We start from the raw sequence: 25099 nt of genomic DNA on the forward strand, positions 1-25099 counted from the left end.
GCACACACACACACACTCTCAGAGCTATACCCGGACAAGGGGGCGTGCCGAAGTGTATATGTGTTAAAAGCGCAATAAACATTAATTTCACATTCTTTTTCCTTAAGCCAGTCTCCACTTTGGCTTTGAGCTCCTTACACTTTGTTTAAGTTCCTTTCAGCTGCTGTTGAGTATTTTTGGCACTTGCTTAAATTATGATCAAAAGGTTGGAAAATGCGAGGGGGAAACGCAATCTTTGATTGCACTGCTTAAAGGGAAAACAATCATTGGAAATTGGTTTGTAAATTAAACAAATTAATAGTGAGATGCCCTAATATGCAAATGTCTCAAATTTAATCATTTGGCAAATTTAGGAATTTCTTAAGTCTGCATTTTCATTTGATTTTCTCTGCAGAAATAAGTAATTGCAATTTTGTTGTTTGTATTTTGGCACAGTTAATGGTCAAATTTAACACATTACTAAACAGTTAAGTCAACAAATGAAGGAAAATTCTACTTAAGTTTCTCATTAATTTTGCTTGGTCTTACAATTTATCTAGCGTAGCTACCTTAGCAGTGTTTAATTGAGATAATATTACGTAAACATAATATTTACAGTGATAAATATTAAAAAAATTCCATACATAAAATACATATATTAGCTGAAAGGCAAAGGGGATATTTATTAAAACATGAATTCCGGCAAAGGCCTGTGGGCCAAATGATCTCCATTTAGAAAAAACAACCCAGTGTCTGTCTTTCCCGCCGCCGGACTTTTAAAACTTTATAAAGTAGCAAAAATACATTTTGTTTAAAAACTGATTAAGAGTAAAGAATAATCTCACATTTTCACAAAGTGCGAATCAAGAAAAGGAACTAAAGACCGACCCAAAAAAAAGAAGAAAAAGCCGAGAAAAATGACCGACTTATCTAGGCAGGACACGGACCATGATAAGGACAGGGAGCTAAAGAGTTCCGGATCCTCCAGCTCGGCGAAGAATCACAAGAGTAACATTCGCGACAAGAATCGGCATAAAAGCAGCAGCAGTTCGTCGTCTAAACATCGGGACAAAAACGGTAGCAGCAGGTCATTATCCAGCAACAAACACAAGAATAAGAGTAGTAGTAGTAGTAGCAATCACAAGCCCTCGTCCTCGACTGGCTCTTCGAAGGACAAAGGACAAAGACCGCAGCAGCAGCAGCTCCTCCAACAGGCCCAAGTCTTCTTGTTCACCGTCTAGCTCCCGTTATAAAGAGCGCAAACGGTCACCTGGCTGGCATCCTGGATCGAAAATATACACGGTCAGGTCAAGTATATTATGCTGAATCCCTCCTCAAAACTAAAGGGTGAGAAGGATTACATTAAGTATGAGACGGCGAAACGACTGGACAAGGTGATCGATAAGATCCGGGCCAATCGAAGGAGAAGGTTCGTCAGGATTTGTAAGGATTCTATTCGCTACTTCAATGAGGTTGAGGTGGAAAAGCGAGTTTTTAAGAACCTCGAAGTCTTTATGGCGACGACCTCTTCGATCGACTCAAAACCCTCTTGCTTAACGAGCATCTCAAAGAGCTGATGGAAGGACGTTACAGGCCAAAGGTATTCCTTTACGTTTATACAATTCGCTTCCAAAACTCTGAATATTAAAATATAAAAAAAAAAAAGCCAACTTTTTTTTTAAGTTACAAATTATTTTTTTTTTTTTAAAAATAAATAATATAAAAGAATATGCTTACTGATCCAGTCGTGCTGTGACCATTCTCTGTAACCATCAACGTTCCGAGCCCAAGGGCCACAAAAAATCAATGGAGAACCTTAAAGAGAAGATTAGCGTAATGCCATCGATGATTGTGAATGAACAATGAAAAATATTTGTATTATTTACATTATTCTAAATGCTATTTTGATTACATTTATTTACAACTAAAACCACTTTAGAAATTAAATTGAAAACTTTGTAAGCCAAAAGTCAGCAATTTCCTCAATATTGTAAATTAATTTTTATTACCTACTAACGCCACTTTCGTTATTTATGATAATCAGTCCATGAACCTGAGCAAATTTCCGACACTTGAGTGATGTTTATTATTTCTTGGGGAATTTAAAACCCGTCAGTTCCCTCGATAGACCACTCAGCCCCCCTCCATTTCCCCTCCTTAACAGCACAAGATATGCAAAGTGGCTGCACAAACATGGGCGTAATACGTTAATGATGGTCTCTGGCTTTTCCCCCATTTTTCCCCACCCGCTGAGAACTCAACCTCCCCCCATCGAAAAAATACCCTTTTTCCACCCGTAACTTGCACACATTGTAGCAGCGATTTGCATTACGCGCATTACTCAGTTCACTCATTTTGCCGGGGCTTCTTTTTCTTTTAGTTTTGGTATCTTGCAAGGCGAAAGTCTAAACTGCATAGCTCTCTCCCTTCTTCCACCCCTTGGAAAACCACTCATGCCCCTTCATGCACCCCAGTCAACAATCTGCGCCAAATTGTGCGCTCAACTGTGCAGCAGCCATGCCTTCGCCTCCATCGCCCACTACTACCCCTTTTTAGCCCACCAATCTCTAACAACCCACCTAACACCAAGAACCCTAGGAACCCCAAGAACCACCCATAACCATCCCAATCCTGATGGCCAAAGAGCTGGCAAAACAAAAGGCAGCCGCGCATTTTTCGCAACTGCACTTTACTTTGCACTTTTCGCTTTCTTTGCATAAATTCTCGCCCACCCGAGTTTACAGTACTGCAAAAATGGGCACGCATAGCGAAAAAGAAAGAAAACAAATTGGCAGAAAAGTGTCACGGAAATGGACTAGGAGATACCCTCTAGTTTTCGATATAATGTGGAAAGCAATATAAACTCAACCTAACTTATTACCAATAAATCCTTAATTAACATTAAAAATTTAGCTCAGTAAACATTTATTTAAACTTTCAATTAACAATAATAAGAGTCATTAAATCGTGGATATTTTAAACATTTAAGTTAAGCTTCTGTTCTTAAAACCTTTTCAGACTGAGTTTTTCTGCAACATAAAAAAAGTCAGAATAAATTACTTTAAAAAAAGCTCCAAATACTTAAATTAAAAACTAATTTTTTTAATATTTTCAAGTATTTTTAAAATAAATTCTATAAAAATCAAAAATGCCTAAAAATTTCCGGGATTACCCAGTACAAAAACACAAACAGCGGTAGCTGAAGAAAAACTTAAAGAAGAAGCAGAGAAAGTATGAGAAAAAAAATGAAGAAAAAGAAGAGTAAGTTGAATAAATATAGCATGCAGCTGCTGCAGAAGATTTCCCGCTGAATTTTAAACTAAACACAAAAGCATAATGGAAAAATGGAAAGCGCCAACAGAGCGCAATGAAGTGTATGGCCATGAGAACGGCGCAACATCAACGAATCCGCGACCAAATGGAGCCGAGTTTTCACGATAGTAGGGTTAGGAGCAGATAGGCAAAACTCCTGGCGATATACCGCGGCCAACTGAGTGGCACTGATGGGTCTTCATTTCTGCCAGGCACTGTGTCGTTAAGGTTGATGTAGTCCCAGGGGAGGTGGTGTTGAAGAAAACGTCATGGGTGGGAAAAGTCATGGCTGCAACTGTTTGTCGATGTAGGAGAATACCAACTTCTCCAAGGGAAGTCTTGGATTCAGTGCAGGGATATACAAAACACTCCATACAAGTAACGAAGAAGATTGAAATGTTTCATGTTTTGGTAAACATTAATAAATGTAAAACCTTCTAAGGAAATGCATATTATATAAAATAAATTGCATTACTTTCTAATCTTGTCGTAAAAGCAAAGATAATAATATAAAGATCATTAACTACTTACAAGTTCATTTTTTGTTTGAGTTTAAAAATCTGTAAATGATTTAGTACTTAAATCCTTTCAATTATTTATCTTTCCCAAAACATTCTATTATATAATATTATTTGCTAAATTTATGGATAATTTAAGTTTAAAACGAATATAAAGATAAAACGTATTATCAACTTGATGTAAATATCGGCACTAAAAATGTTTTATTACCACAAATTATTCTTCACACAAATCATGAATATTTATGAGTTAAATTTGTATTTTCAACTCTATTTAAATATGTTTAAAAATATATTTTTAAACTTTAAAGTTCTCCAAATGACTTTAAGCCATAACCTGAACTGTTATTTTTTGTTGCAGCTCCATAGAAACTCTGCGAGCGGAAACGCCCGAGGAGTTCTATGCACCGAAGCAGGCGGATGATGGCAGCCAACTCAATGGGACACCAACAGATGCAGATGTACTGGGACTGGGACTGGGACTGGGAGTGGGAGTGGCGAAGGCTGGCGGAGGTAGACCGCCATCCATCTCCAACAGTGACCACAAACAACGGCAGCTAAAGAAGCTGCGTTTCAAGCGGGAAATGCACGCTTTGGCCCTGGAGGGCGGCGATGTGGCCAGGGGCTATTGCTCCTGCGATGAGCAGTGGACGAACTCCTCCTCACCGACGTCCACCACCACATCGGCCACCATGTCGCCGACACTGCCGACTGCTGCCGGAAATGCCAGTAGCGGACGCCTGGCAACAGGAAACGGGCCTAGTGGAAACTCGAGCGGCGGCAGCAGCGGTATTGTCAAAATGGCGGCAGCCGGAGCGGCGGGAAAGCGAAGCGGACGGCTCAAGCAGCAGCATCATGTGCGCTTTTCCGACGAGAAGAACTTCTCGGATTGAGAGGCGAAGAGAAACCAAACTACTAGACTGCACCTAATCTCTGTTTAGTCATAGGCTAACATTTTTCTCAACCCCCTCTCCTCTAGGAAAATGGGGGTGGGAAAAATCAAACAAATCATCAGAAAATCGAAAGAAAAAAAACAAATAATATATATAAATGAAAATTCGTAGATAAAGAAGTAATCAAGTAAGGAATCTGTAAATATATACATAAATATAGTTTGGGAGTGTTAGTTAAATATCTGTGTTTAGTTGCTCGATAGATCTGTTGTGAACCATATATATGCATATATATATATAGGTATATATAAATATATATATGAATATAATCAAGTAATCAAGTAAGTGTAGCACAAATGCATTTTTTCCACTCATCATCAGCTAATTGAAAGCAAATATTGATGGAAATTGTTGATAACGAAATTCTGTTGATGGCATTGTAAATATTCTAGTCAAAAATAAACAAAATGTGGTATTATTTACTAAAAGTAAAAAAACATTTAAACAAAAACAAAACAAAAACTAAACATTAAAAAGAAGAAAAACAACACAAACATGGCTCAAAATAGATTAGATTAAAAATGGGAATGATGAGAGGCATAACTGAAAACAAATAACTAGTTAATTATTTAAATTAATACTCTGAGGATGACAAAAAACAGACGAGTGACGCTTTTTTTTACTGTGTACAAAGCCAACTAATGCACTGAGAGATTAGGGAGATAAAAAATGCATAAATGCTTAATTTAATGAGGAAGTTTTCACACACAATCGAATTAATTATAGAACACACACGAAAATTGTTGCTCAAAGGCAACAAGTCAATTGGATTTTACAACTTTTAACTAATAAGTTTAATATTTTTCTAAAAAGTTTTAAACTAAAAAGTAACTATTTTTCCTCTTAAGTTAGCTTTTCCTATAACAAAATCCTAAATAGTTACCTCAACCTAACAGAAACTGCCAACTTCTCAAACTGTTTTTATTACAGAAAAACTTCATTTATTTAATTTTTTAAATCATCTTTAACAATATCTCTACTTCTAAGTACTCTTCCATATAATTTGTAAAAACATTCTGAATAAAAATCAATAAAAAAGCGTCGCCAAAAAAACACACAAATATGATATTTGTATTTTTAAGACTAAATTTATAATCGTCTAGTTTAAAAAATAAAAAAAATATGATTGCAGGACTTGCAGAGAACTAAATTAAGTAATTAATATGAAATAAAGTTAAAACTAAATGAGATATAAACAAACCATTAAACTAAAAACAATAAAAACTAAATAAAACTATAAAAATTTGGTGGTTTTTCTATTAAATTTGCTTTCTTTATTGTTTCCAAATAAAAGTTATATAAGTCTTTATATTAAATAAATACGTCTTTCTCAATCTTCAACTTAAAGATCCTTGATTAAAAATAAACATGTTTGCCCATAAAGTAAACCCTAGGACATAACAATTTCACATGTCTTAACCTGAAACTGGACCATGGTATTTCCTTTTGCAATTTATGAACTTTTGGGAATGCCTGCTAACAGCTAATAAAGACCTTAAGACCCCCGAGTGAACCCAATCTAACCCGAAGGATTCAAGGATTCATTTCGTTTTAAATGCCCTCCGTTTATGGGCAGAATTTTCGTTTTTGGGGGCAATTTTAATGGCTAAAATTTTTATGGCAGCCAACAGCGGTTATTAAATCAAATTTTATGCCTGGCCAGAAATATGGCAAAGGACATTCGAAGAAGGGGAGAAAGTTTGTTAAGTTCAGGCTGGAAATTCAAGGTTCTTACGAAATTAATTTATATGATAAAGTTCAAGCTTTCTGCTGAGCAGCGAAACACATCAAATATGTAACCAAGCCACTGAAACCAAAAAAACCGCCGCACTATCTGCTCTTGAAGCTTGTTTATGTTTGGCGAAAACTATTCCAATTAACTTGGCCAAAACGAAAACAAGAATGGCGGAAAAATAGAAAATGAAAGCTAAAAAAAGCAAAATACCCGCTGGTCATTTTGTAACTCTTTTGTAGACTGACTTTTCCGCCCATTTCCTCTCGCTCCCCCATTCAGCTTGTTTGTTTTGTTTGATGTGTGTTGCATGCAACATTGTTTTTTGTTTTCCTTTTTTCTTTTTTTTGTGTGTTTCAGCTTTTTTCTCTTTTACTCGTTTAGCAAGGGAGCTAAAGTTTTATGCGCAAATTTCATTATTTAAAATGTGTGTTGGTGTGAGTATGTAAAATTGGAGAGCTTGTGGGCATAATTAATTTAAAATTAAACACGCTTCACATTCGTTAAACCATTTTGATGAGCCCTCAAATTAGTGCTTATTTTTATTCTATTCGCTTGTTATTTAGTTAGTAATTAGGAATTTTAATTACTTGTCAAAAATGTTGCAATTTTATCTATCTAAAAAAATGCAACTAGTAAATAAGATTTTGTTTGCGGGTTTATATTATTATTAAATTCTTTTTACAAGCCTTTAAACGTATTGATTTGTTTGGTTACACTTTTTTGTGGAAAATAAATATTAACCTTTTGGAAAAGATTTGCTATTGGGAAATGTTTAAATAAAGGGAAAAAGCATTTTGATAAAACCGAAAGTTTGAAACAACAAAGAAATCTGCTGGAGGGATTCACAACTTTGTGGTACCCTTTTTATGAATTCTAAGGGAGCTTTGGAATATATGGTAATTCAATTTTATAAATTCAGATTGAAATATGTAATTTTCTTCAAGAAGAACTGGAAGCATTAATAGTTCAAAATATCTACCAAAAAATCTTGTTCATCATTTAAAAAATTTAAAAATTTTCACTTACAATAAACTTTTTTTTAAAAATCCTTATTTTTGATATTTTAATTCATACCAAATGGCTGAACTTCCTTCAGTTCAAACTAAAACCCCTCTAACCATTAGTCATATTTTCCAACAGGAAAAACTCCATCAGCATCCAAAAAAAAAAAATCAACTTAACGCTCTTGGAATTTCCCCCACTAACCACAACTTGCCGTAATGTCGGTTGTGAACGGAATATTCGCTTTTAATGTTTTCTTTTTATTACAAACTAAATGCGAAAAATGTGTTGGCCAAGAGAGTTATGTGAGGAGGGGTTTGGGGGTTGCTGATTCGGGGGGTGTCTTTGCTTGACACTTCCCACCTTTTTTATTTTAAATGTTTTATAGCTGAGAATTTTACAAATTACTTTTTGTGCAGCTCCAGTCAGTGACACACACTCACACACGTATACGAACATAAAATCTTGATGACAGGTGTGGCAAATTAGGATTATTATTTTAAATACCAAAAAACCCAACGACGACATTCACGATGCTAATTAATGCGAAAGGCAAACTGCTAAAATTTTATGATGCATTTTGATGAATGATTTTAGGATGGCGTTTGATCACATTTGTGTTGTAAAAATTAAAGTTTTAAGTATATATAAAAAAACTGTATTTTTAAGGTTTATCTTAAACATATTAGATACTTTAATGATTTTATACACAAAAAGCAATTTGTAAAATTAGTTTAGACTTTAAACTAGACTACTCTTAGTTAGTTTACAGTTTCAGAAATTTCATAATTTTATTTATTACCATAAATATTTCTTAAGTGAAAGTTGTAAAAGTTATAGCCATTTTACTTACGACTTTTAATCAACTCACTTCCTAACTCCATCTTGATAAATCCCATAATTATTTACTCCTAAATCAGTGTTAGAAATTTCACTCTTTCCCAACCACAGCATCAATTAATTAATTGAAGCCAATATTTTTGGGTCTTGGTAACCCGACTTGCACTTTTCGGCTCATTAAACTTCAAGTGTTACATTTTCATAGGCTGAAACCCGATGAAGAAGCTGAAGAATTCTCCTTCAGACTTGACTGCTCATAAAAGTCTAAAGTTATGGCAATAATAGCAGCAGCAGGCAGCAGCAACAGCGGCAGAAGGTACAACAATTTGTATTTTTGCAGCTGTTTTGCGGGGGTAGGAGAGGAGGCAAACACATTTATATGTTTTTCCCACGGTTAACACGACGTATGCGTAATTTATGTCACAAGCCGGCAGCAGGTGTACGGGTCACATAGCGCGGTTTTCATATTTCTAAAGTTCCGGCGCGAATTTGATGAATGTTTGCACTTTTTTACGGCTTTTCCATAGGAGCGCGTCTAATTTGGCGATAGTGCATTCATAAATTATCCACTCAAGAAAGCGAAATTTAATGGGAAATCATCAAGCTGAAATTGCTTTTAAAATCTGGCGCGCTGGATTTTAAGAAGGAATTTTTAGCTGCTAACGCCACACTAAAATTTAGAGTTGCCATTAAATAATATTTTACTCTAAAGTTTTATTGTTCTTAAAAATAAAATTATTAGTAACTTTAATTATAAAATATTAATAATTATTCTAAGGATCATTATATTAATAATTATTATAACAAATGAAAAAAGAAACAAGATTTTACCTTTTAAAGAAAATTTTAACTCAAAAACGGAAAATATTTTATTCTTTATTTAAACTTAGTACTTAACGAAGAATATATTGAAAACTTTAAAGGGTAAAACAATTTAAAACTCTATAAAATTTTAATAATTAGAAACTAGAATTTTCATATTTATATTTCTGAAAGCCCTAATTAACGGTGAATTAATTCCGTACCACTGTGCGCAGTTAAGGATTTTTCTCTAGCAAATACACCCTCCAATCAACCCTGGCTAGCCAATGCAACAACCGACATTGCCAGACCGTCAACGAATAAGATTAGATATTTGCAAAAAATTTATTTACTAAATATTATATGCATTGAGAATATAAAAAAAAATTAACTTGTCTGTAAATTATTTACTTAGTAAGTAAGAGGCAGATCTACTTTTTAGTCGACTTCTATATAATCCGCAAACATTTTCTATTATTTGTTGCAAATGTGGCATACATGTAACAGCTATCCGAATATATAAATAAAACTGTTAAAAAATGAGATGGTGGATGTTAAAAATTTAGTAAATAGGAATACACAATTTCAATAACGAATAATAACTATCGAAATTAAATACTGAAAATATCGATACATTTGTGAGTGGTAAGGCCATCACTTCTTCAATTCAATACGTACTATCTGTACTCTTCTTTCGCATTCAGTTCTTTAGAGTGCTGCAACCTATGGTTGGTCCATCGCACATGTTCGAACAGCTGATGTATTCCCAGCAATATCCAACACCGGTGCCTCCTAGTTGAACTACTAAAGCAATTTCAAAACAAAATTCTTACTCTCGAATCAAAAATAACCTAGACCAAACTAAAAACGAAAAGATTGAAACAGTTTGAAACGGCTTTGGTCAAACTCTAACGTTCCTCTCTTAAAAGGCTTAGCATTACTTTTTTTTCAAAAAAAATATTTAATACACAATGTTTTTTAAACAGCAAACGGGAGACTGGCGCCTCAACATTTCCGTTCAAAGAGAGCGGTTCGAGCTTGGACCGAACCGCTCGAAGCAGTCTCGAGACGCTCGATCTCAAACAACGTCGAACACATATAAAAACACGTATACGTAGAAAAATTGACGATTTGAAAATCCAATTTCGCCGCGTTCAAACGTAAAGCGTAGGCGGGCGTGTCGCGGATGTCGGAAGGTGGAGCTCTTGTGAATTGTTCTTGTGCCCCGCGCACCAAAAGCCAATAAGAGCCAAAACTGCCATTTTGTGAATAAAACGGTTCGTGACCAGGTGTTTATTACGAGTTTTTTTAATTAAACGCAATTTGAAATTCATTTGCAAATACAACGCACTCACGCACGCACATACACATACAAAACCGAGCGCACGCACAAGTGTAGGTGTGAAAACAAGTAAAACAGAGCTGGGAAAAACAAACTAAGCTGCATAGATACTTGCTAAATATTGGATTAAAGCCCAAAAAAAAGGCAAAATAATAATAATAACAACAACAAAAACAATCAATCGAAAATGCGCGTGTGGAAAAGAGAGGGAGAGAGAGAGCAGTAGACACACACAATCACACGCTGACGTCGACGCGCTGTCTGTTCAGTGGAGCAGTGTTGCCAGCCCACAAAACAGCTGCCCGAGAATCCCAATTAAATAATTAATAAGTTCAAATCAGAATTGGAGTATCTGAAGCAGAGCTTTGCTTTTGCATACTCCTTTTCCCCAATACGGCTTAGTGGCATTGGGGCTCTGCTGCTGAGTTGGCAACACTGGCCCCAGCCAGCCAAAAAATAGAGGCAGAGAACGACAGAGAGAGAGAGCAAGCGCGAGAGAGTCACATGCTGTGAGCGCTCATTTCAATTTTCCTCAATGAAACACTTTTCACGGTTTTCGGTTCGTCGGTTCGCGTTTTCCACAGCCAGCCAACAAATACATAATATAGCCAACATTTTTATTCGCAGTGCATGTGCAGCGCGGGAGAGCAAGAACCGCCAGCCAAACCGAGCTGTTAAATAATTTTTAAAGTGTTTGTGTTTTTAAAGTGTACAACCAAAAAAATCTTTTGCCTTTTGCATAACAAAAACAAACCGAGCAAATAAAAAAAAGTGAAGAAAGAGCCATATAAACACACACACATACGCTTAAAAACAAATATATATAGAGAGAAACGAACGCCTACGTCAATAAGTGAAAAACGGTAAGCGCAAATTCTTATACCCCATGTTGTGTGTGCTTGCCAATTGGAAAATTTCTTATTTCCCCTCCCTCTTCCGTTCTTTTTCACTCTCTCCTTTCCACTCTTGTTCCCCCTTTTCCTTGCTCGCTCTTACACTTGCTTTTACGTTGTTGGCAAGCCAGCGCTTCATTCATTTCCACAAACAGCCACACATACCAGCACACCCCCGCTCTCTTGGAAAGAGAAGGTGAGAGAGAAGCAATGGGGTTTCGGTGTGACCGTATTTATTTGTTGTAGCTGGTCAGGCCACGAAATTTGTATTCGAGAAATTCTATTCGCCTTTTGTTAACAAAAAATAAAAATAAAAAAAGTTAAGCAACAATGCTTTGAACATTTGCACATCATATTGTTCATAAAAAAAAAAAAAAAGAAGGTATAACAATGGCTCATAGAATTTCTATGTGCGTTTGTGTCTGTGTGCATTCTTTATCATTGATATGTTAAATGTGAAAAGTTGAAATTCAAATTAAGCTCTCAGTTTTTGTAAAAAAAACAATGGAGTGAGAATCGGCTACTGAAATTAGCTAAAGATAAAAGTGACTGGTTTTTGGAGGGTTTCATTAGGGAAATCATGATTAGTATAAGAGAGATTCCGTTGGCAGCAAATAAGTTAATAAAAGCAAGGTGCACAGGTAGAAATAGTTTATACTTATCGGGGGTCTCATAAATTTTAGAAATATTAATAAATAGTTTTAGGGATTAATGAAAGTATTTTTAAAATAAAATCATTTATAGAATTTGTAGGATATTTAGAATTCACTTTCAAATAGATAAATTTTATGAAGTTATTTTCTTTCTGTGCATTTGTCCAACTGTTACCAACTGAAGTTAACCGCCCCACCTCGTATCCCCCTCACACACACACAAACGCATTTGCACTCTGACTGGCTGGCCATCGATGTATGTATGTGTGCAATTAGCAACAAAACTCTCGCTGGCAACTGCATTTCATGAGATTCGAGCGATGCGTTGCCTTTGTTATTGTTGTTGCTGCCCAATTTATTCTCTCTCGTTCGCTCGCTCTCTCCCACCCTTTCTACTGCCTAATTTACATTTGAATGTGCGTGAGCGCGCATTTGTTGATAATTATCAGCAAATTACTAGACGCACTTAGCAGCAGCAACAACGCCAATGTGAAAAGTAATGCATACACACAATGAGCTAGTACAGTGGTCATTGTGAAAGAAGAAACCAAAAGTCAAAACTAAAAACCAAAAATTTAATTTTCAAAAAATGTTGCTTAATGACAAAATAATATCGGGAAAATTTTCCCTTCTTATTTGTTTTTAATGACATATTATCTAATTTTTTTTAGAATGACTACTGTACAAAATACTATTGTATTTGTACAACCAAAAGGCGTGTTTAAATGACATTTATAATGCAGATTTCACTCCTATTGCTGGCCTCACTTTTGTTGTTATTTTCTGCTTTTTGCCAATACACATTTTCTATAATTATTTTATTGTCATTCGCTCATATGGGTAGTAGGTGGGGTTATTTTTTTTGGAATAATTAATCAACGGCAAGAAGTTTTTGTTGCTAATTGGCAAGCCGTTTGTTCTGTGAATTAATCCAAACTGCGATACAGAAATAAACCCGTTGCTATGTCTACGACTTTGAGTTGTATATATATATATACTATATAGTTAGTGTACTATATGTGGCAAATCCAACTTTGGTGGCAAAAACTTAGTAATTCACTCACACGTACACATACAGCTAAAGAAACGCGCACGCCGATTGTTTATTAATTTCTTTTATTTGTACAAATTTGGTTTATCGTTAGCGGCAAATGTTTTTGCTATTTTTTTTTTTTTCATTTTTATTATTAACTTCATTATTCGAGGCATGGCACGTTTTTCTTGCCTAGTTATTTTTTGTTTCGTATTTTATTACATTGGCTTTAATGGTGTATGTGAGTGTGTGCCTTTTATGGACAGGACAATGAGCCAATTTTGGTATTGAAGCTAGTTTCTCAATTAGGCCAATGCACTTAAAGAAATTGAGATTCATTTGATTAATAGAAACTAGATCCCCTAAAAGCTATTATGAGGAAGTTATTTAGCTAAATCATATTGCCTCATATATTTTCCACATGAAACCTCCATTTAATTGTCATTAGTTATTATAGCCCTAAGCTTTACAAAATACCCCTGAAAAATCTTGTAAGAACCTTGAACAAATCATCTTCTTTTTCGACTTAGAAAAAACACATTTACATGATATATGTTTATGTAACTCAAGATCTTTTGTTTACATGACCGAACAGAAACCGAGATGAGAACCATTAAAAAGTTGAAATAAGCCACAAAAGCTGCAAACAACAAACAGCCCAACTCAAACGGCCAAAACTTCAATAACAATCCATCAAAAAGTTGAAATTGCCCAAAATCCAAGACAAAACCAGATCATGTAGAGCATGAAAAAAAACCCCAGACCAGACAGAAGGGCAGGCATTCAGGCAGATCCCCAGCAGCAGTCATGCCCAGATCGAAATATAAACACGAAATGAAAAAGATTAAGAAAAATGAAAAGAAAAGCATTTGTAATGGATGGTCTTAAAGTTCTGTCTGCTGCCGATTTAGCCTCGTCTACACTAAGACCGCAATGAATCGGAGTCTTTATTCCGGCATATGGTCGCAGTCAAAGTTCGGTGCCAAGAGTTGAGTAGATGGAATATAAAAAGTTTAGGGTATAGGGAGTAGTTGTAGGGTATTGATAGGCTATATTGTTTATTTAATGGAGTATATAAGAGATCTGGATGTTAAGATTAAAAATAACCATTTTACATTATATTTCTATTGCAGCTGAAGTCTCATAATTATATATTTAAGAAATTTTTCCACTCCAATTTCTTCTTTGAGATCCAATGAATAATAAACAGTAATATAAACAAAATATTTTTATATTTAAATTAAAAAAAAAAGATTATTATTATCAATTAAAATATTTTATATTTATTCTTAAATATGTGCATATGTTTTCAGTAGCTTATAAAAGTAAAAATAATAATTCCATATTACGCAAGTAAATCGTTAATTGGATCTAGTATAAAACCCTTTATTTTATAGTACTCTTTTGAAATTAAAGTAACAACCGTTTATAGTTATAGTACTAGTCTTTAGATATGGTGGTAATTTATAGTTTATGATAATCATGTTAATATAAAGAATGATTTAACGTAAAGACAGTATATAAGCTTTATCTAAAGTATTGACCTATTAAAATATCTTTCATATAAATTAAATGATTTAATTATTATTATGAAAAACATATTATAAATGCTCTTAATCACTCAATTATCAAGTGAATTTAGATAGTGTTTGAGACTAATGCGTAATACTTGAGGAAGAAATGCATATAGTATATCTTAATAATTTCCAGAGTAAATGATAAAGTGAAACTGGGATAAATGATATATATTATCACTCAGTAAGAGTATTGGGGGTTTTCCCATTTGACTTGCACACTAAATCCCTTGGCTACTGTATTCAGATTATGTGTATGTGTTTGTGTATGGAATATCACTGGTACTTGGAGGCTTCCTCTTCTTCTCTTCTTCTTGGAACTTTTGGTGTGCAGGCTGCACAGATGACGATCATCAGCGAATCGGCATATATATATATATATACACATGCATATATATACAGTGAGCATTAGCTCCAAGGAGTCGGGGGAAGAGCAGAGATGTGATGAGGAAGAAAGAACTCAGAAGACGAACGATAAGAAGGCGAAAAGGCGGCGAAGACGTTGTCATCCAGACATGGCGTATACGCAGCGTTGTACGCCGCGCGTATATATATATATGTATGTGTGCGTATATATGTATCTGGGTATTGGTGGCTGACTGCTTTTTACTACTATGTACTACGGGTTAACACCAGTAGCTGTCTGACGACTTGACGTTGTTGTTTGTTTCTTCGTTTTTATTTGTTTTATGCTGGGTTTTTTGTTCGATTTTCATCGTGTTGTACTTTTTGAAGTTCAAGAATATGGAAAGCCGAGAAGAAGGAGGTAGGTTCGTTTGGATGTGTGAGTGTGGGGGCTATGTAGAGTCTCATTTTGCGTCTGCTTCTTGGCTCTCTTTCTATAAAACTCCCCTCATCCCTCCGAAAAAAACTCCCCTCGCATGTTATAATATCTTGGTCTTCTTGTTTGACACTAACACACATTTAGGTGGCATTGTATCTGTGTGTATGGGCAACACACATTGATGTGTAACTCGTTGTTGTTGCTTCTGCTGCTGCCACAGACCGGTTTCCATGTTGCGTTAGCCTTTGCTGTTGTTGTTGCTGTGTATCTTGTAGTACGTCTTGCAGACTCGCCCCTCAGCATTCTACAAATACTATAAACATCGAGTTGTAGTACAACTTCTTATGGCATCCAGTTGGGGAGTCTGCAAAGATATTTCTTGAAAAAGTTTTTCTTGCTGCGGTTTACTTTTATTATTATTCCAGGCTTAGTACAAAATAGTTTATAAAAATATTTCTTTTTTAAATGATTAAAGAAGAAAATACTAAAAATAAAACGTGGTGATGAATATACTTGCCAGTTAAATAGAAATGATTCAATAAATATGAAACATTAACAATCATTTTATCTCAACCTTTGTTTCTCGATTCTTAAAAATTCTTTAGTATAAGTCACAGTAGCTTGCAATTTTTTCTGAGCTTTTTAATTGAGCACAAACTTGTTAATCACTAAGTCTGTGAAGTAAATGAAAAATGTTTTTTAAAAGTTGAATAAATTATATACTATTTGTTTTGCTTAAACTATAATACTTAGGAGCATGATGATTTATAAGCTTTGATAGCTATTTTTAAATTTTTGTTTCAAGCTTCTTTAAGCTTAAATGACTAATATTTAAAACTGGGTACATCTGTGGGGAAATGTCCAGCCTTATTGATTCGACTCGACTCACTCAATCTCGGGCTCCATTCGACCGTCTGACCTTAATCCGCACCTGTATTCCACTTTTGGTATTTCATCTGCCAACAGGCCAGGCCAAAACCAAAAACAGAAAAAAAGGTTCAAAACATGCGTTGCCCCTTCATGGGTTTAATTCTGCCTCTGCTGATGTTGGTTGCTGGTTGCCGTCGTCAACGTTTTCGGGATCATTAATTACGTCTTCTGGGTCTTGGCCCTCTTTCTCTCTCTATCTGACTGATTCTCTGATTCTCCCTGCACCCGCCGCTTCTGGCCCAAAAGAGTATCCAAAGAACCGGAATGTTCAAGAAGGAAACAAGAAGTTGTCTTTGGAACTCGGCGATTTGTATTTGCTTTGGTTTGGTTTGGTTAGCTCGCTCGTACTGGAATCAAAGCCTTAAACTTCTTTGTTGTGAATCCATCTAACGTTCATGTTTCATATTAGAATTGTGTTTCTCTTTTTTTTTGTATTGTTTGGAAGCTCATAATAATAGGTATAAATATGAATCAAGTCGAGTGGAGGGGGCAGCTTGAACAGGTTTTTTTTTCTTATTTTTTGATAAACTATAAAAATATAATACCTTTTCGTTGATATACTGCTGCTGGGGATTTGCATTTTCCTTTGCCTTCCTGTTCGTAGGAATGGATACTACCACCTCCAGCACTCCTCGGACATCTTCGATGAGTAAGCCGTCTTGGCCTCATTAGCGTTTCTGGTATTACTCATCGTGTAGTATCCCCCACTCCAGATTCCAGACCCCAGACTCCGTTCATTTCCTTATCGAGAATTGTGGGCACAGCTTTCGGTTTCTGTGAATATATATCTACATATATATATATATATGTATATTGTGACAATTTTTTATTCAAATTCAATGCGATAGCTAAGCGCTTATCCTGTATTATAAAAAACACGTTCCAAATAAGCCGGCAAATGTTTGTTTGTTGGCCCCAACAATGGCACACACTCGGCGCACGAAACAACATAAATTGTGGTATTTAATACTGAAAACAGTCCCAAAACCGGTTCGCAAATCTATGCTGTAATAAAAAAATCACAAAAAAAAAACCACCAAACAAACCGGAAAAAAATTTTGGTTTTCGGTTGTTTTTTTTTATATTTTGTGCACCGCTCTAAATGCTGCTGATTTTTTTTTTGGCTACTGTTAGAGTCTCGGTATCCGTTTCGGCTTTCAGAACCGGCCTATGTGGTCAAATCAAGATCAAACCAGATATTCTAAAGCTTTTACTTTTCTACAAATATATTTGTGAATATTTATTATTGAATTATTAGCACTTGATTTTAAGCAAACAAATAAAGATTATAATTACCGTTTGAAATACTTAGAACAAAGAAACTTTTTCAAGTGTTGGCGTGCAATTATTGTGGGGATTAAAACTTAACTAGTAACTCAGATAGAAACTGATCACATTATCTAGAGAGTTTAGCAGCTTGCCAAATATATATGAAAAGGCATTTAACAAACTTTTTTTTAGCATATAAAGAGTTAATATTTAGTAGAAGCAAAAAAAAAATTCAAAATGTATTGAATTTTAAACAAAATGAAGAACATTAAATTACTGTTTGTATTATTTAAATTAAAGAAGCGCCTAATTCAGTCAAAAATTTAAAATCGTTTTTTTAATAATTATATATTAAATATTTTTCCTTTTTAAAATGCTGAGTAAAAATGTTGGCTAATCTGACTTGATTTGATATTTCCCCTTTTTAGACATTAAAAAGTTATTCAAAAATTTGAAATAAAATATTTTAATGTGTTAAGAAAATGCAAAAAATGTTGACGAGGTAAACAAGGGGCATACTTATCAATCCACACACACACTCACTCACACAAGCTCAACCGCAATCAACATGAAGAGGTGAAAAGAAGCAGAAAAAAAGCAAAAAAAAAAAAAGGGAACTCATACATACATACATACATACGCTGATAAGTCAATATGTAATTTAAATTTTTGTATTTTAATAATGATAAGCCGGCAAAGTGGCAAACATATATATTGCGACGAGCTAACATGCACGAGTATGGACATTTTTTTGTATATTGATTTTCATCAGTCAGTCAGTTTGTCAATTGGTCAAATACTCGCCTTGCCAACTGCATAGCAGCTATCAGTTTTTCAGGCATTAATACTTTTACATTGAGTGTATATACAAGAGACTATTTAATGGCAAATGCAGATTTTAGAATTCCAGATACAATTTCCATATTATTTCATTTTGTCTAACATAAAATTTCCTTAGAATTTGTTTATTTATTTCAGTTTGCTTTAGCAAAGTCGCGTCTCTCATTCTCAGTCAGTCACTGAGAATATCTAAAAGTAATGCATCATACATATCTCTATATAGATTCAGATAGATAGACAGACAGACATTCTCCAACTAAGCAAACAAAACAGACACAACGATGAATTCATTCTTAATGAAAAACCCATACATATGCGCCTCTGTATTTGTTAACAACAATAGCAAAAAGCAAAAAAATAAAACACATTTTTATCTGCTTTTGAGGCGAAATGAATGAAAAGGCAATTTTGCAATAAAATTTATTACTTTCTGGCTGTTTTGTGTAGTTTTAACTCAAATACATTTTTAAAGTGCTTCGCTTTGCTGGCGTCTAATGAAAATGATCAAACAGCTGTAGCCGGGCAATCATAAATTATACTTAAGGAACTTTATTTGCCAATTTCATGTGAATGAACAGAGAAATTTCGAACTTAAATGAATCAATTAATTGGGCTATTATTATTTATTTTTTGGGACTAAAAATAAGGCATATAAAAGTAATTTTGTTGTGGTTTTTCTTACAAAGTTGCAAATAGCAAAAGATTTTTTTAGTTTAATAAGCAGTATTGGAAAATATTCTTAATAAGAAAGATGTAAGTTTTCCTGGGGTTTTCCTGAAACATGGTTTCACTATCTGTATTTTTATTATTTAATCATTTCATTAATATTTCCGGTGACTAAAACGGGTTTTAAATAATCACTGACATTTTTCTTTTGAAATGAAACCGCAGGAAAGCTTTTTACTTAGTTGTGCCTACTCAGTTTGTATAATTTTATTGTTTAATGTTGATTGTTTTTTTTTACTGATCAAAGTTTTTTCATTTTTTCTGCACATTAAAATAATTACTTTTACGCCGTTTCCTTGACAAACCTGTGCGTGCTAACTGCTAAAAAAATAAACAACCAGGCTGCGTAAAGTTTTGGGACCTAGATAATCTATACAGTTATTACTCACGGCACGTCAGAATATAAATATAAATAAAATAAAATAAGCAAAAACTACAAAACAAAGCGAAACGAAAACTAAACTTGAATTTGAGATATACTAAAAAGCCAAAAGAAACTTGGCTGATTATAACTGATAGGAATGGGGGCTGGGCGTTGATGAGAGTTACAAAGTTGTATAAATATAATGTATAAATCTATATGTGTTAGCGGTTTCGAGTCGTAAACTTGTTGACAACAACTTTTGTGCAAGTGTGTTTGTAGTTCTTTTTTGGGTGCTATTGCTGCTTGAGAATCGCCTGTTATTTTATCTCCATATATATAGGTATATATATATACATAATTCAGTAGCTTTTTTTGGTTAAGGGGTAGCAAATTGGAGGGGCTTGGTATGGGGGGTTGTAATTTGTATTCAGCGTTTTACTCTTATTCACTGTTGCTGATATGGCATTTAAACCATTATATTGTGTCGACTCTTTACCCATATCACACACTATTAAAATCAAACTTATAAATACACACATGCATGCGAATACAGTGCGGTTCGAAAGTGTTTAGCAGTAAGTTTAGATATTTAGATATATGAGGAAATGTCACGATATAAGAAAGGGTAGGTATTACTCTAGAAATAACCTTTAATAATTGAAATATAAAATACTAAAAATATTAATTTAATTTGATTTTCTAAATCACAATTCTTCCAAACTTCCATTCAATTTGCCATTTAATTGTTTGGAAATCATTTGAGCTCTCAATTTTCTATAGCTAATCTATTTTTTCATCTATTTTTGACTGATTTAAGGTGTTGTTCGACACTGTAGTGCTATATGGTCGGGGTCTCTGATTAATCTTAACTCGTCTGGCGGTCGGTTGCTCTGTCGTCCGATCATTCGTTCATTCGCTGGTTGATTGGTTGCTCAGTCAGTCAGTTAGTCACTCAGTCAGTCAGTCACTCAGACAGTTAGTCAGTTTGTACGCAGTCATGTCATTCATTTGCCATTTCAAGTGCTATACACACTCATGATTGTGTTATACGAACTGGGGGAATGAATATCTATATAAAGCGCTCAGTGTAGTTTGGTGTGCACTGGATGCCGGCTGTTGTCGATATTGTATGTACATATCATATATATATATATATAAGTTTATAAAGAGTGTGTTCCGTAATAAGCTTAAAAGTGTAGCTAGTGCTGGTGAAGCGTTTGCTATTCATTAATGAGTTGTTTAGCTGTCAACTGTCGGTTGTCATGCTCAATCCATTTTGTATATACCGATTGTTACCCAGATCTAGTATAGATACATGTACACTATAATGGATATCATTATTAATTTTCATTATGCAAATGACTTATATCATTATTAGAGAGCTAAAGCAAACCAAAGCAGCTGTATACAAATGACACCTAAATTGCTATTATCTATATTATATTTTAAAAATTCTATGAAAAGTTTTATGGTTCGATAATTGGTTATGATTTATTTATGGATACTTACTCATTTTCCTTCCATTATATAATGTATTTAGATTTCGTTTGATTATTTTTGAAATACCTAAATATTGGATACCGTGGTTTTGTTTACGTTTGTGAACCGCCTGCTGATTTCAATTAATCTTGAATTTGTAATCATAAGTGGCAGCAGGTGTGTGATATTGGTTGGCTGATTTCTCCCAAGTCTCGGGTTGTATTATAAAAGTTATCATGCCCTACACTAGCAAGAACTTCATCAATCAACTGGCCAATAAATCAAGTAATAAATTTGTTGATATCAAGACAAAGTCATGTCAGCTTGGACTCTAAACAGTAAATGATGACGGGAAGAGTTTGAAAGTTATTTTTATGAAGTAAACTAGAACAAGTTTTATAACTTTAGATTTGTGCTATAAATGTGTATTTTGATATCTACAAAAGTGTTTCCCCATTAGATTGTTTAATGTTTATCAATAAATAAGTAATGGTTAACTTGTTTAAATCTGGAAATTTCAAGCTGATAATGAAATGGTTTTTACTATTATTTTGATTAGAGTACTTATTTTATGAGAGCTTCAAACGTATTTCCCCATTAGGTTGATTAATATTTATCATTGAAAAGTACACGTGAATTTCAGCTCAAACATATTCAGGTAGATAAATGTTTTACTTGATCCCCTGTGGTTCCCCTTCCACTGGATATACTCCCCTTATACAGATACATACCTCTCTGGGCTACCTGTTAAATTGTAAGGTAAATAATCCACATGAGGCACACTTTTGAGTAAACTACCAAATTACACACAACCCTTCACCCCGCCGCTTTTATCCGCTGTTCCACTCAAAAAGCAAATAAACCTGAGTGCCTCCTCCCGCTACTTAATTCGATTTTAGTGGTATTTGTGGTTCGTGCTTTAGTTATTGTTGTTTTTCTTTTTGTTTTTGCTGTTGCTGTTGCTGCGACTGCTGCTGCTGACGATGTACGGTAGCCCCGAAAATCGTATCGCAGTTTGCCTTTTAACTTTAGGCCCTGAACTACCCATTAACGTCTTCGAATGGGGTACTTAAATTGGTTAGAAAGGTTGAAAATTCGGGCGAAGTTCGATGGTGGTTGGTAGTTTGTAATGAACGATTCGTTTTAATTAAATTTAATCGAATTTGTTTTCAACAATTTCTCACTTTTTTTTCTTAACAAAAATGTTGCAAGAAAGGGCATAAAATAGTATCAAAATGCGTTATATTTTCAATTTATTTGGTTAAAATATCAAAAGGCAGGCAAACTTTTATAACTCTAAAGTTTCACCAAAAAATATTGATTTATATATTACATTTTATGATTTTTTTATACATTCGACTAGGAATTAAACTAGTTCAAGTTTTTGGGACTTCTTGTTAAAATTATTGGACACAATATTATTTCAATAAAGATAAAAAAATCCTTATCTAAGAATTTTAATTGGTGATAATACAATCAGGAAAAAAACTCTCCCAAAAAAGTTGAAGCTAGAAAAGTTCTACATTTTGATGAAGTATTTTTCACTAAAGAGTATTCCCCAGTCGCAACCATTTCAGAGACATTATCCGACTCACCTGTTTATGTAATGCTTACTCACGAAATTCACTTAAGTAAAAGCGTCAGTAAATACCAAAACAAAAAACTAGAGGAAAATAAGAAGGAAAACCAACAACAAAAACAACGCGGAATGAAGAACAAGTGTAGCATTTGTTAGATGCCTTTCTTTGCATTTCTTTCCACCTTTCAAACGCTTGAAAATAATATTTCAGCTTTTGTTTATTTTTTTACTTAGGTATTATTCAAGCTTTAATGACTAAGAAAGAGAGCGAGAGAGAGAGAGATAGAGAGATACAAATACCACATGCGTGTCCGAGTATTTGTATCTCAAAGTTTGTTGTGTATCTATAGTAAACAAAAGCGCGTAAAAAGGAAAACATGGACGTAAGAACGTCGACGTCCAGCGAAAAAATCATACAACTTGGCCCGAAAGAATGGACTTGGCAGTTGGGAAGAACGAACCTGAAACCATGAAGGAGACATCGTCACCACAGGCTGATATGATCCAATGCTATCCTATGGAATACCATAAAATCCCATCCAAAACAAACTGAAACGAGTCCCGCTGTCAGCTGCCCATCGAGATACACATGCGGGCGGTGGTTTGGGGAGGTGCTTGTACATATATCGTTGGTGTAGGATTGTTAAAGGGGGGTTCGGTTTGTGATGTTATAAGGACTGCTCCCATACATCCATACACACGTATGCGTAAAAATTCTTTTGGTATCGCGCGCGCGTAAAACGTAAAAAAGAAAATGAGAATGAGTTGGGAAAATACATGTATATTTGTTTCCTCTTCGCAGACAACACTGACTGACTATATCTGTATATATATACCCCTATATATATATATAAGATGGAAAAAAAACACAATTTGTTGCTATTTGGCCCCACAGGCATCTCAAAGAAGGAGACGAACCAGAGGAGTTCTTGTCTGGATTTTATATTCATTTATGTGCAATTTTATATGTATTTCTCTGTAGATTTTGGTTTTGGTTTATTTATTTTGTGCTTTTCTTTCACTAAATTGATTTGCCTGACTGTGAGCATGTATTGGAGTTTTTAAACTGGTTTTCAGATGAATGTTTTCTGTTTTTACGGGTTTGTTTATTTGCCATTTTGCTTGGCTAGCAACAGGAATTGGTCTGAAAATGAAGCTTTTTTATTAACCCTCAAAACGCTTATCAATACCCAAAGACCATATTGATTGCAATATATATGTTTATATATATGTCTTTGAAGCAAACCTTATGAAATTGCATTCATGGATTGGATTGGACCGATTATCAGTTAACTAATAAGTCAACATTTGAACTGAGATAAGTGCATTCATTGCATATACTTGTTGACTTATTAATAAACCATTTTTATCTTGAGGAAACTTGGTTTGCATTTCATGGCAGCCATAACTTAACTTCTTGTTAAATGCTTATAAGAAATAAAAGCTGGTTCGATTTCGTTTGAAAAGAACTTCGATTGAGACCGAGAACTCGGGTGATAAAGATATCAGGGGTACCCACCACTGTGGTTTCTTTCCACCGGTCTTATCTAAATCCGCCCTCCCCAGGGAGACTTCTACTTCTCTTCTCCGGCGGAAACTCAAGGGAGCCCCCAAGAAAATAACAATAATAAAAAAAAAATAACGGGTGCCTGACTGAAATACCAATCAACACACTTCAATTATGCGACATCGTACGATAAACACAGCACAAAAGAAATAACTATATAAATAAATATAATATATATACAGATATATATATATATATATATATTTGGGCAGTGTACACTGTACAGTGAACGCGTAGTACGTGTGCACATTGCCAATCTATAAGTAGAAGATGAATATATAACGCCAACGTACAACACGTTTTGTTCATTTTTAATTAATGAAACTTATTTCGAGCCGCGACCGACGAGACACAGACAAAAATAAGGCATCAAAATCAACCAAAACAAAAAGTACTAATGGAAAAAAAACAAAGGATGATATTAACTGTTCGACTGATAAATACCCTACCATTTAGACTGTAAAATCAATTCAGAAATTAACAATTACACAATCTCTAGAAAGGCAACCAGTTTTTCTCTTTTAACTCAACTCACAAAGTTGTTAAAGAAAATCCCCTTTGAAATTATTGCTTGTGATTTAATCACATAGTAGGTTTGATTTGTAATTTTCAGTAAACTGCTGCGACTATTAAGCTCACGACTTTCTTTATTACAAAATACTATGTACTATGTTCTTATTAATGGGCTTTTAACGTTAGTAAAAGTAGTTAAAGTGAGCAATTTTGATAAATGAAATTGGTTCGGTTCCGAGTAGTTCCTGTCTTTCAATACTTTTAAATGCCATAAAAACATAATAATAGTTGATTATTCTAAAGATAAACATAACATTTAAAATGTAAACTTAAAAAATGATCACTTTGTATAATTACAGAATAAATAAAACATTCTTTTACCGAAGTGTTTATCCAACGGCCAATGATATAAC

General features: G+C 34.3%; 3 protein-coding genes across 3 annotated transcripts in view; all 3 read left to right on the top strand.

Annotated features, from left to right (window-relative positions):
• The window catches only part of LOC108117180 (neuroligin 4-like), a 40610-nt gene extending 36329 nt beyond the window's left edge, over positions 1–4281 (top strand). The window contains 1 exon segment of the mRNA XM_017229470.2: positions 4171–4281. The gene's annotated coding sequence lies outside the window, so the exon portion shown is untranslated.
• On the top strand, positions 1299–5946 carry LOC121530245. The gene is made up of 2 exons (XM_041819008.1): positions 1299–1408; positions 4171–5946. The coding sequence occupies exons 1-2, from the start codon at positions 1299–1301 to the stop codon at positions 4700–4702; spliced, it is 642 nt and encodes a 213-aa protein (XP_041674942.1). The 3' UTR covers positions 4703–5946.
• Positions 5947–10247: 4301 nt separating this feature from the next.
• LOC108117097 (putative transcription factor capicua) overlaps positions 10248–25099 on the top strand; it is a 46000-nt gene continuing 31148 nt past the window's right edge. Inside the window, 1 exon segment of the mRNA XM_017229306.2 lies at positions 10248–11345. The gene's annotated coding sequence lies outside the window, so the exon portion shown is untranslated.

Source organism: Drosophila eugracilis, unplaced genomic scaffold, assembly GCF_018153835.1.
Source record: "Drosophila eugracilis isolate 14026-0451.02 unplaced genomic scaffold, ASM1815383v1 contig_440, whole genome shotgun sequence".
In the NCBI taxonomy this organism is placed as follows: domain Eukaryota; kingdom Metazoa; phylum Arthropoda; class Insecta; order Diptera; family Drosophilidae; genus Drosophila; species Drosophila eugracilis.

Coding starts and splice junctions, on each gene's coding strand:
- LOC121530245 (XM_041819008.1), top strand. CDS start 1,299: ATGCTGAATCCCTCCTCAAAACTAAAGGGTGAGAAGGATTACATTAAG. Junction 1,409..4,170: donor CGGGCCAATCGAAGGAGAAG/GTTCGTCAGGAT, acceptor TTTTTGTTGCAG/CTCCATAGAAACTCTGCGAG.